Source organism: Nilaparvata lugens, chromosome 8 (assembly GCF_014356525.2).
Source record: "Nilaparvata lugens isolate BPH chromosome 8, ASM1435652v1, whole genome shotgun sequence".
Lineage (NCBI taxonomy): Eukaryota > Metazoa > Arthropoda > Insecta > Hemiptera > Delphacidae > Nilaparvata > Nilaparvata lugens.
This window is the reverse complement of record NC_052511.1, coordinates 3,870,612-3,883,562: the sequence shown is the minus strand read 5'-3', so window position 1 is coordinate 3,883,562 and position 12,951 is coordinate 3,870,612. Positions and strand designations below refer to the sequence as shown.

Sequence of the window (12,951 nt, the reverse complement as noted above, 5' to 3'; positions counted from 1 at the left end):
ATAATAGAAAGGCTCTTGAGCGAACAATTGGAATGTTTGCACACTATTCCAAATGGATATCCAATTATTCAGATAAAGCTAAACGGCTTCTTACAGCAAAGACCTTTCCTTTGACTTCTGAAGCTATAGCTGACTTCAATCAACTCAAAACTGAGATTTCTAAGGCAGTAGTTAGTACAATTGACGACTTTGAACCTTTTGTGGTTGAAACAGATGCATCTGATTTTTCAATTTCAGCTGTCCTATCACAGTGTGGACGTCCAGTAGCATTCTTTTCTCAGAAGCTGAATGATAGTGAGCGTAAACATTCATCCATTGAAAAGGAGGCTTTTGCTATTGTGTGTGCTCTTAAAAAGTGGAGACATTTCTTACTTGGAAGATTCTTCAAAATTATCACTGACCAGCGCTCTGTATCATTCATGTTTGATATGACTCATCAAAATAAAATAAAAAATGAAAAAATACAACGATGGCGATTGGAGATGTCATGCTACAATTACGAAATAATTTACAGACCAGGAAAGGACAACCAAGTAGCAGATGCACTTTCCAGAGTGTGTAATGCAACTCAAACCGATAAATTACACTCCCTACACTGTGACTTGTGTCACCCTGGAGTGACCAGAATGATTCATTGGTAAGAACTCATAATTTACCCTATTCAGTTGAGGATGTCAGAAAAATGACTTCTTCATGTCAAACATGTAATGCCATAAAACCTCAATTTTTCAAGAAATTGAAATCTACTCTCATAAAGGCGACACATCCATTTGAAAGATTAAGCATGGACTTCAAGGGTCCTCTTCCATCAAAAACTAAAAACAAATATTTGTTGACAATAATTGATGAGTACTCTAGGTTTCCGTTTGCATACCCTTGTCCGAATATGAATTCATCAACTGTAATTCAGTGCCTTGTGAACTTGTTTACCACATTTGGTTTACCTTCTTATGTACATACTGACAATGGAACCTCTTTCAAATCCAGAGAGCTGCAGGAATTCCTTCATAATAGAGGAGTAGCCACTTCCATGTCATCACCTTATAACGCACCAGGAAATTGCCAAATCGAACGAGAAAATGGTACAATTTGGCGCACAGTGTCTCTTACATTGAAGCATAGAAATTTGGATGTATCTGATTGGGAATCTGTGCTCCCAGATTCTCTACATTCTATTCGATCCCTATTGTGCACGGCTACTAATGAGACGCCACATGATAGGATGTTCCGACACTATAGACAATCATCTAATGGTATAGCACTTCCAACCTGGCTTGCCCCTTCAAACAAAGTCCTAATGAAAGTACATATACGAAGAAGTAAATTCGATCCATTGGTCGAGGAGGTGGATATTCTTCAAATCAACCCACAATATGCCAAGGTACGGCTTAGTGATGGAAGAGAGACAACTGTATCATTGAAAAACCTTGCCCCTCGAGGAGAAGAGAGCATTCAAGAAGATGACGATAAAAATCAAGATGATACAAATGCAGAATCAAGCCTTAGTGATCACGCAGAGCCTGAGAACAATCAAGAAAATTGTCATGAAAATCAAGATGAATACAGGATAATACAGGATCCCCCCTCAGTGATGAAGAAGAGCCTCCTGATGGCACCCTGCGAAGATCTTATAGAGAGCGCAAAATGCCTTCTTATTTGAAAGACTATTCATTGAATTCCTAAAGACGGGAAGAATGTGATGATATTGAATCATCATATGACTAGTGTTTTTCTTCTTATGTTTCTGTTATCAGATGTTGAACTATTTATTCTAATTTTGAATCTGTTATGAATCCATTACTGATCAATAAAGCCTAGAATGCAGAGGTTTTTCATTACACCTGGTAAATCTGATATGTAGTATTAATTATTGTTGATTTTTGTTAATGATTAATTATATTTCAAACTAGCCGTCAGGCTCGCTTCGCTCGCCATATCCGTCTAGCCAGGGGGCTCCGCCCCCTGGACCCCCGACTGGATCGTCCAAGAATGAGATCAGCAGGCTCGCTTCGCTCGCCTGCATTTTTCATTTGGGCATTTTTATCATATGTTAGGACAATCCAGTCGGGGGTCCAGACTAAACGGCTGGCTAAACGGATAAGGCGAGCGAAGCGAGCCTGACTGCTAGTAATATAATATTCCCAGGATTGAAGTAGCAGTGCCCAATCAATTTTTCCTCGATAAATGCATTTAAATCTTCAACTTGGTGCCAACCTAACAAAGTCAACTCAACTTAATGCCAACCTGACAAAATTACTAATTTAGTTGCCAGTTAACAACTGTTTCGAAGAGGTACTCTATCTAGATTATAGTTCTATAGTAACATATGATATGGAAATTTCAATTATAATTAAGAGATTGAGAGAAGAAGAATATACATGCTAAAAGACGAACTTTAAACCCTTAAAAACAATCCTTAGAGTTAAAATATTGCCAAAAGATTTCTTAGTGCGCCTCTAAAGGGTCAACTGAACATACCTACCAAATTTGAACGTTTTTGGTCCGGTAGATTTTTAGTTATGCGAGTGAGTGAGTGAGTGAGTGAGTCAGTCAGTCAGTCAGTCAGTGAGTGAGTGCCATTTCGCTTTTATATATATAGATAGATAATATTCACCAAGAAAATATATCTTTTCACGATTTGATTATACATTTTCATAGTTCAGATAAAATACTCTGGTAGTTCATCAACGTATTTCTACATACAGTGGCGAACAAATTAATCCGAACAAGATGAATTTTGACAGAAAACTTTATTTGTTCATGTATTGTATACAATGAAACAACTTACACGCTATTAGTAGTTAAGAATAAGAATAAGAATAAGAATAAGAATAAGAATGATTTTTATTCCTTCAATGCATACATACAATGCTATCGGAAACGTCAGTCAACAATATAATACATAGTTTTAAGTTTTGAATTATACAGTGAAAGTTACACTTAGTACGATTTGATTTGACAATACAGAAAAAGTAACAATGTATCGAGTAAATACAAAATTTTCTTGCATTAGATGGATACTGAGGAAGAACAATTAAGTACATTTACATGATTAGTAGCCTATTGAATTATTTCACTACCTATTTGACTTGAAAATAGTCCTTCACTGGTAGTTGGAAGAAATCTGAAATTGAGTATAAAGGATTATTCAATAGTAGGCGCTCTAGGTTTTTCTTATAAATTGGCATTGGTAGGTTCCTGGCTATCTCGGGTAATGTGTTGAATAATTTCAATGAAACTTGATTTGGACTTGTTGATATTCTTTTGAGTCTTGTATATGGTATACAAGTTTATATGACCTCCCTTATTTTTGATTAGCTCATTAACCCTCTTTGGCATTGATTCCACCAGTGTAGAACAATGGTTTTAATTTCTTCATCGTGAAACCAGACCTGAATTACCGACTTGATTAGTTCATCTTTCCTGCAACAATCCATTTTCCCAAGTTTTTTCTTCAATATTCTATTGGGTTAAGATCGGGAGAGTTCCCTGACCACGACAAAACCTCAATATGTTGATTTTTGAAGAATGCTTTCATTATTTTAGAAGTGTGACATGGCGCAAGATCCTGTTGAAAATGAGATCTGGATTCCTCTGCATGAGTTTGGACAACTTGGAGATAGCAGGGATTCCGGAAACAAAAAATGAAAATGTGTACACAATCCTAGAATCTGTTGCTAGAGCGATTAATACTCCGTTCAAAAGAGACGATATCTCTGTTGCTCATAGGGTTCCTTCTTCTAAAAATAAGACAAAATCTATAATAGTTCGCTTCACGTCAAGAACTGCCAAAATTAATTGGAAATGTGCGGCGAAAGCAAAAGGACACTTGAAAAATGGAGACTTGAACTGTAATCTTCCACCAGGTTATATCTATGTGAACGATCATCTCACTGCATACAACAAATTTCTACTCAATAAAGCTAGAGATCTTAAAAAGAACAATAAATTAGCTTATGTCTGGGTGAGTGATGCAAAGATTCTCATTCGTAAACAACAAGACTCTCCGGTAAAACGTATAACTAACGAGGAGGACCTCAAACCATTTGAATAAATGTATTACTACACTGTATTTACTGGTTTCTATTATTTAAAGACTGATATATATATATTTAAATGTGGCGATATGTGTCACGAGATGACCGAGCTCTGTATTTTTTCTTTCTTTCATTAATAGTAATAGACTTTCTTATCTACTTTAACTTTAACTTTCTCCTATTCTTTTCTCAGAGTTAATTCTATTCCTTCTTAATTCCTTTTTAAATTTCTCCTTTATTACAAGATTTTAAATAGCTTATTTTTCGTTTTCCTATTAATTTTTCCTTTTATTGTATGGTTCTTATAAATGACCCTGAAGAGCATATTTCTCTTGAGACTCACAATACTATTATAATAGAGGATATTTTTCAATCTCAGATTGAGTTGTTTGGTAGTAGTGATAATCAATCTTACCTGAACATTATCCACGTAAACATAAGAAGTTTGCGAAAGAATTTTGATGAGCTGTCATACATTATCAGTAATTGTTCATTAGAGTTTCATATTATTATCCTCAGTGAGACTTGGATAGTTGAAGAGGATGATTTTAATTTTAATTTGAATGGTTATTCAGTGGTTAACAAGCCATGTAAAACAAATAAATGTGATGGAATTTGTGTCTTTTTCAAATGTAATTTTATAGTAGATGAGTTGGATTACGAAATAGAAGAATCTAACTCAATTCTTTTGGATGTACAAGTGCCAGGTGCGAAGGATAAGATAACACTTATCGCTGTTTATAGGTCTCCTTCAACCAATGTAGATAATTTTCTCAATTGTTTGAATGATTGTTTGTTTTTTATCAAAAATAAGCCCAATATAATTTTTGCCGGTGACTTGAATATACATCTGAATAAGTCTACGCTTGCGACTAATGAATATTTCAGAATTTTATCTTTGAATGGTTTTAAATCATACATAAACAAGCCTACTAGAGTTCAAAACGGCACTGAATCGATTATCGATCACATATTTTTAAAGAATTCCTCTTTCAATCCTGACAATGTATTAAGTTCAGTAATAAAAACAAGCATCACTGATCACTTTTGTGTCAGCATCCACATTGATCTTTCAACTGACAAAATTGTAAGTAAAAATAATTCTTTCAATAAAATAGATTTCAATAAATTAATATTATCCATTGAAACTGAAAACTGGGATAACTTATTAGATGACAATTTACATGTGAATGAAGCAATGCATATTTTAACTGACAAAATATCAAATCACATTAAACTTGCAACAGTTACAGTAAAGATTCCGCATAAATTACAACCCCTTAAACCTTGGATTACGCGTGGACTTGTACATTCCATTAAAAAACGGGACAAATTGTTTAAAACACTTTCAAAGCAGCCTTTCAATGACCGTTTAAGAAATGAGTATAAAAATTACAGAAATCTTCTTAATAAATTAATAAAACAGAATAAATGTGAGTATTATAAGAATAAAATTAATCAGAATATAAACAACTCTAAGAAAATCTGGGAAACTTTAAATGAATTGTTAGGTAGAAGACATACTAAAAAAATTCCCAAAATAGAAGCTGATACACTAAATCAACATTTTGCTCGCGTAGGAAAACTTTATGCTGAGAAATTGAAGTTAAATAATCCCATTGCAACAACATGTAATCATTTCAAGGACTCATGTGTGGAGCATTACAACTCTTTCTTCTTGACACCTACCAATGAAAATGAAATTACTGCTACAATAAACTCTCTAAACAATAACTCAGCTCCAGGAATTGATAATATTAGCAATAGGATTTTAAAAACTATTTCACCACATATTATAAAACCATTGAAGGTGATAATAAATCAATGTTTTGCGGAGGGGTTTTTCCCTGATAGTTTAAAATTAGCCAATATCATACCCCTACATAAATCAGGTGATGCTTCTAATCCATCAAATTATCGTCCAATCAGCTTGTTGAGTACTTTTTCCAAAATTATTGAGAAGTTAATAAAATACCGTTTAGTTAGCTATCTCCTAAAGCATAATATAATTCACAAAAATCAATTGGCTTTCAGTCTAAAAAAAGTACAGTTGATGCAATATCTCTTCTAACACAGAAAATTACAGAAAATTTCAATAACAAAAATAAAACAATAGCCATATTTTTAGACCTTGCTAAAGCTTTTGACACTATTCCTCACTCAAAACTTCTGATAAAAATGGAAAAGTTGGGTATTCGAGGAATAGCCCTTGAATTATTTAAGAGCTATTTAAAAAATAGATTCCAATTGCTCAAAATTGATAATAAAACCAGCCTTGAACAACTCACTGATTACGGTCTTCCACAAGGAACAGTCTTGTCGCCGATTCTCTTCCTAATCTACATTAATGATCTTCTCAAGTTAGAATTAAAAAATGGTGTCTCAATTGCTTTTGCTGATGACACTTCATTGTTATTCAGTGAAACGAATTGGGAGGATACTAAAAAAGCAGCAGAATCCGGACTTAAAATAGTAAAATCCTGGTTTGATGAGCATATATTAACATTGAACATAAAAAAAAGTAATTTCATGTCTTTCTCTCCAAATTCTATAGGCCAGCCGCAAGGTTTGGATTCCATTAAAATCCATAATGTAAATTGCAAAGAGTCTGATTGGATAAATTGTACATGCTCAAAGCTTAATAGAGAACATCGTGTTAAATATTTGGGTGTAATGATTGATCAACATTTGCGTTGGGATGTTCACATCAATAGTACATGTAACAAACTCAGACATTGGATAAGTAAATTCCGTAATATCAGCCAAGTTAGTAATAAAAAATCTCAAGACTCATATATTTTGCCTACATTCAATCATTTCTGCAATATGGAATAAAAATTTGGGGTGGAACATACTCAAACCACTTGGAGAAACTTTTTGTAATTCAAAAACACATTATAAGAGCTATATTGGGAAAACCCAGACTCTATCCAAGTGAATACCTGTTTAGTGAGCTAGATGTTTTAACTGTCAGGCAGCTTTACATAAAAAATTTAATCATCTACATAAATAAACATATGAATCTTTTCAACCTGCGTGTTTCACCATATAACCTCCGTCCCTCATCTATTACCTTTCAAATTACAGATACTATTTTATCAATTTGTAGAAAACAATTTTTATATCAGGTATCAAAGCTCATCAATGTTATTCCTAACCATTTTATCACTAGTAAATTGAATAGAAAACTGCTAATTGAAATTCATACATGGATAATCTCGAACAATGTAATTTTGGCAATGTAATTTCCTCATAGCTTAGTATAAGACTTCTCATGTTTTTTATGTAATCTTCAACTATTCTTTACTCTCCCCTATACCTTCACTCTGCTCTTTCTCTTCCCTTCCTTACTCACTTTTTCTTTTCCCTATTTCTTAATAATATCCCATTATTATTTTCATATACTGTTAAGCATTGAACACTCGGCCTCTGCGCTCAGGTTCCTCGAACCTTGCAGGGACTTCCCGTTTTTAATATAGTTATGTATAATCCTATTAATGGTATTTTTCTTTTTCATTTTATATTGTATTTTACTTTTTTCATTTATAACCATTTTTGTCATTGTAATTATGTTTTTGGGACAAATAAAGATTTGATTTGATTTGATTTGATGAGTGGGACAATTCTACGTTGGCATATGTCCATGTACTGGTCAGATTTCATCATTCCTTCTACTGTCCCCCCTCATGGGTAAAATAACCCCAAAACATTTTTTTGTGGGTATTTGGGAGTGTTGAGCAAAATTCAACAATAGACCAAAATTTCCCTTTGTTCGGATTAATTCGTTCGCCACTGTAGTCTACAAACAATCCCACAATAGTACAGAGTTGAAAAATGATAGACCTATCTGCTTTGTCTAAAGGCAGACAAGGATGGCAAATCGAATGCTGATTTTATAACAAAAATCTCACTACAGGGTGCGGCAGCAAAACTTCCTCAAAGTGAACGCCATTCAGTCAGCTGATGTCGTAGTAGAGCAAATTTAGTCTCATTAGAGAGGTCAAACCATAAAGTTTTCTTCCCTACATTCTTCCCTTTTTCCCTACATTTCTTCCCTTCAGTCGCTATCATGCTTTGGAGCAATGAGAAGCGTGCATTTGCAGTTGAGACTTATTTTTCGAGCGGATGTTCTGTGATCACAATCCAGCGCGCATTTCGAAATCGCTTTAATTTAGCCCCTTTGGCTACTGTCTCGAACCGGAAATCAATTGTTACATGGGTCACTACGTTCAAACAAACTGCAAGTGCGACAAGACAAGTCCCTCGGCCCATCAGGTCACCTGAGAACATTGAGACAGCGAGAGTTTTAATGTTACGATCAACAGCGCAGCGTTCTGCGCGCAAACATGCGTCTGCTCTTGGACTTTCCGATCGTTCTGTGAGACGAATTCTTCATGATGATCTTCATTTCCATCCATATAAGATGTCAATTGTGCAGGAACTTTCTTAACGTGACTTCAATTGAGGGAACAATTTCCACGACGCCTCCTAATGTCTAGGAGCGATTTGGAGTGGCCTGCCTGATCACCCGATTTGACGAATGTGATCTTTCATCTATGGGGGTTCTTAAGATCCCATGTTTATGTGAACCGTTCAAGGACCCTACAAGATTTGATGACCAATATCAGGGGAGAAATTGCTAACAACGCCTGCAATGCTGGAAGGAGTCATGACTCCAGAAATCGGTCTACTCAGTGTATGGATTTGATATTCAAAACTGATTGAAACAAAACTTTATATATGTGTCTACATTACAAATAAAAATCTGGTGTGGCGCACTCACACAACTTTCCTTATCGTTATGAAAATTTATCACATGACTCTAGTGTTCCCGCGCATCTCAAGTCTACTTATAAACAGAGATCTAAGCCAGCTGGTGACAGGGCAATAACGTTGGAGACATACGAGGTCTGCTATCTCTTTATAGTGAATGATTTGATAGAATCAACATTTGCCAACAGTTTGCAATTGAATAATCACATTTTCTCGAATTTCAAGCTTATTTTCAATTTTATGTGAAAATGTTACTGAATATTAATTGTAGAGTTCTTCATGCTCGAACCTTTCCACTTGAACTTTTTTGTTTAAATTGTATCTGAAGCCTGATAATTGGGAATCTAAAATCAAACTTTGCATAGATGGGGCGGAGCTCCTGAAATTTTTACAGATATGGGACTTGTGGCAGTTGATAGAGCTTATCAATGACAATTTTAGGTAGAAATTTGATCAAAATCGTTGGAGCCGTTTTCGAGAAAATCGCGAAAAATTCTGTTTTTGACAACATTTTCTCCATTTTAGCCGCCATATTGAATTGCATTTGATCGAAATTGTTCGTGTCGGATCCTTATAGTGTAAGGACCTTAAGTTCCAAATTTCAAATCATTCCGTTCATTGGGAGATTAGATATCGTGTACACAAACACACACACACACATACAGACCAATACCCAAAAACCACGTTTTTGGACTCAGGGGACCTTGAAACTTATAGAAATTTAGAAATTGGGGTACCTTAATTTTTTTCGGAAAGCAATACTTTCCTTACCTATGGTAATAGGGCAAGGAAAGTGAAAAATAAATACAAACTTTCTGATCCATACAAAGTTTTATTTAGCCTACTTTAAAAAAGTTTCGCTGCCACACTCTGTATAAGCACATCAAGGTGCATTGCCATCATTTAATTGAGTAATAATAATTGAACTCACCGTATATTATTGTCATTTTTTAGTAGATATCTCTGATGGTCAGAAAACAAACACTGATTACATAATCAGATGCTGACTTTCTAGCGTGAATCTCACTTTAGATGATAGAATTGAAAAGGAGTAATTAGTTACCTGCAATATGAGCATGTGACAGAGACAGGGAGACTGGTGAGCTCCTCCCCATCGGCGTGGCAGTGAATCTCCCCTGTGAGCCCCATCCTGATGTACTCCCCACTGGCTCCCCTGTGCAGCTCCTAACAGTTTCCGCGCCTAAAATCAAACCAAACCAAACAATTCATCACGAGATACAAGTAATATTGAGATCAAATCAGGTAATAAATGAGATATCTACCTAATAAGAGACTGTAATAAATATCCAAGTGGTTAGCCATAAACCATTAGGCTAGGCACACACCAGTTAGTCAAGACAAGACACGTTTAGTCACAATACTTCACATAGTTGCTTATGAAGACATGTCTAATTGCAATGACTAATCAGTGTGTGTTGCGTCATAAGCAAATATGTGAAGTATTGTGACTGATCATGTCTTGTTTTGACTAACTGGTGTGCGCCTAGCCTTAGAGGATTTCCAGTATCAAGTATTGTGACTAATCGTGACTAGTCTTGTCTTGACTAACTAGTGTGAGCCTACACTTAGCAAGTAATGGTCATACGCACCACCTACGTTTAAACGCTAAACCAAGATTAATGTTTGTTATGTTCGCATTCGTTCCTTTGTTGCATTGTTACATTCCGGGTTAAAACGATCAGCTGATCTATCTCCGTTTAAACCTAGACAGTGTGCATGATATGTCTCTAATCTGAGTTTAAACGGTGATGAATCAGTTGATTATTTAAACCCAGAATGTGACACATTCGAATAAATTCAACCATATATTCAAGTAATCGTGGTTTAACGTTTAATGTTAATGGTACATATGGGTCTTATGGATTGTATAAGATTGAACGGAACTTGAAAACACATAATGTTCATCATGTGTAAGATAAGTTATATTCACTTTAATAGAATCTATAAGGATTAAGTTATCAACATTTTGTAAATAGCTTTAGTGTAAACGCAGCTCAAGTGATCAATAGCAAAGAAGTAAACATAAATTTAAACAAACAAATAATTGAAAAGAGTTTTCACTTGAATCGATTGTAAACACATTAAATCTCTTACGATTGTGTAAGACAATGCATGTACAATTCAGGTAAAAACAACAGGCATTCACCCAAAACTGCTTTGAATCCTAATTTGGAATGAACAGTCTATACTTCGTGGCTTCAAGCTACGTTTATACCGGAGTTTTCAACTTAGATTTCGACAATTTGTTGCCAATTTTTTTAAAAAGCACAGCAGAATATAACTTGTTTTCTACAGAAAATCTTGAAACTTCTTTGGAGAAAACTATTTATGAACAACATTCTCTAGGCACAGAATAGATACAGAATGGAAACTCGGCTAGTACCCTGGCACAAAAATCCGCCATCTTGTTAGAAAATTCAGCATTGTAATATTATAGATGGGAGGTTCGGATCGCTTTACTGCTCCGGATCAATCGGTCTCGTTTACTGCCGTGAGCCAATCAAAAGACAGGATTTTAATTTCTAACAAGATGGCGCAGTCAAGTGACGTGTCAAGTATTTGTGACATGTAAAAAGCATTATAATAATAATGTTTTATTAACTTAAGAGCTTTTACAAACCTAGAGTTTCGTCATACAGTAATTTAGAGTCAATACAATATTAATATAAGTTCCATTCCAAAATCTATTCAATATAAATTTTATCACTGCTTATTGGTTGGATAGTCGTTTGATTGATAGTTTCCATTCTGTATCTATTCTGTGGCGGAGGCTTGCATGAAAAGATTAAAATTTCGCACAATTTGGCAACATGGATATTTTATCCAAATCTCAACTTGTTTTATTAGAGTATATTTATTGTTGGAGCACAATAAAAGTTATCAAGTACCCTTTCAGTAGCTCAAGAAATAAAAGTGAATATAGATGAGATATTGTTAGAAACTACGTCCCTGCAGGTTCAAATGTAGGTTATTTACAGTCATTTTATTAGATCAGCTGTTTACATTTTTGGCCCCTTTCAGTAGCTTCAACGATTAGCGGCTTCATCTCTCCTATTGTAGTCATGCTCTTGGAAATACTACTCCCTTACAATTATGAAATTGATATGCTTTATAATGCAAATAGCGAAGACGAGTCAGCACAACCATACAAGTGTGAGGGATGTATTGTGTTTTAGATTTTACCCTTTTCATAATATCCAGACAGCATGCTTCATTCAGCCTGACTACCCTCGACCGAGTTGAATGGTACGATCTCTCTTTCAACTTCAGAAAGCATTGTAAGGTGAATTTATTAATGCTGCTTATTATTTTTGTGAGCCACAAGCTACGTCATAACTTGTTTTTTGTACTAGTAATCATAACAGGAGGAGGGGTTTGCAGTCTTGTCAGGTTTCCGAAAACCTCTAATATGGAGAAACACTACCGTCAAGTGGGGTGACAATGGTCAAAAAACGCACATTTTCATTTGTAACTTTGTCAATTCTCAACATTATTCTATGTTCATGGTTTCTATTTACACCCCCAATCTTGTTGCTTATTGGAAGTTATAGAAAAATGGCAGGCGTTCATGCCCTCGACCAATAGCAGTACTCGCCTACTAGTATAAATTCTGCTGCTCTTGTATTTAGTTTTAGTTTATCAGAGATTGACAATGGTGTAATAACCGAAACCGGTCTTTCTAATTATCAATAAATCAGTGGTTTTTTGACAATTTCTTAGTCTTTTTCATTCAATTATAGAAAAATAATTAATCTGGAAGGAGATTGGAGAAAACTTTTTTTTGGCTGACCATTGGCACCCCGCAAGTGGGGTGACTCTGGTCACACCTATTACTATTGTATACACTCTCTTCACTGATGTGGGGCTACAATGGCCAGAAATAGCAGACTTTTGGCTACAATTTGGTATAATTTTTTCCAAAAATGTTACTCCTAAGTATACAAAAATTGAGATTTAGATAAAATGGGCACTTTAAACAAAAAATCATACAATAATAATAATAAGCACTACAAACTTGAAAATTGGCAGTTTTAAAGATAAATACACATAGTTTATGAGGGAAAAATATCATCAAGTTATAAGTTTTGGATAAAAAATTATAACCTTTGGAAAATTGGCG

At 34.8% G+C, this 12,951-nt stretch overlaps 1 protein-coding gene across 1 annotated transcript in view; it reads right to left on the bottom strand.

Moving 5' to 3' along the window:
- Positions 1 to 12,951, bottom strand: part of LOC111056696 (axin) — a 94,156-nt gene that overhangs the window by 49,113 nt on the left and 32,092 nt on the right. The window contains exon 4 of the mRNA XM_039435057.1: positions 9,874 to 10,011. Coding sequence (XP_039290991.1) covers positions 9,874 to 10,011 — 138 coding nt within the window. The remainder of the gene's footprint in view (positions 1 to 9,873; positions 10,012 to 12,951) is intronic.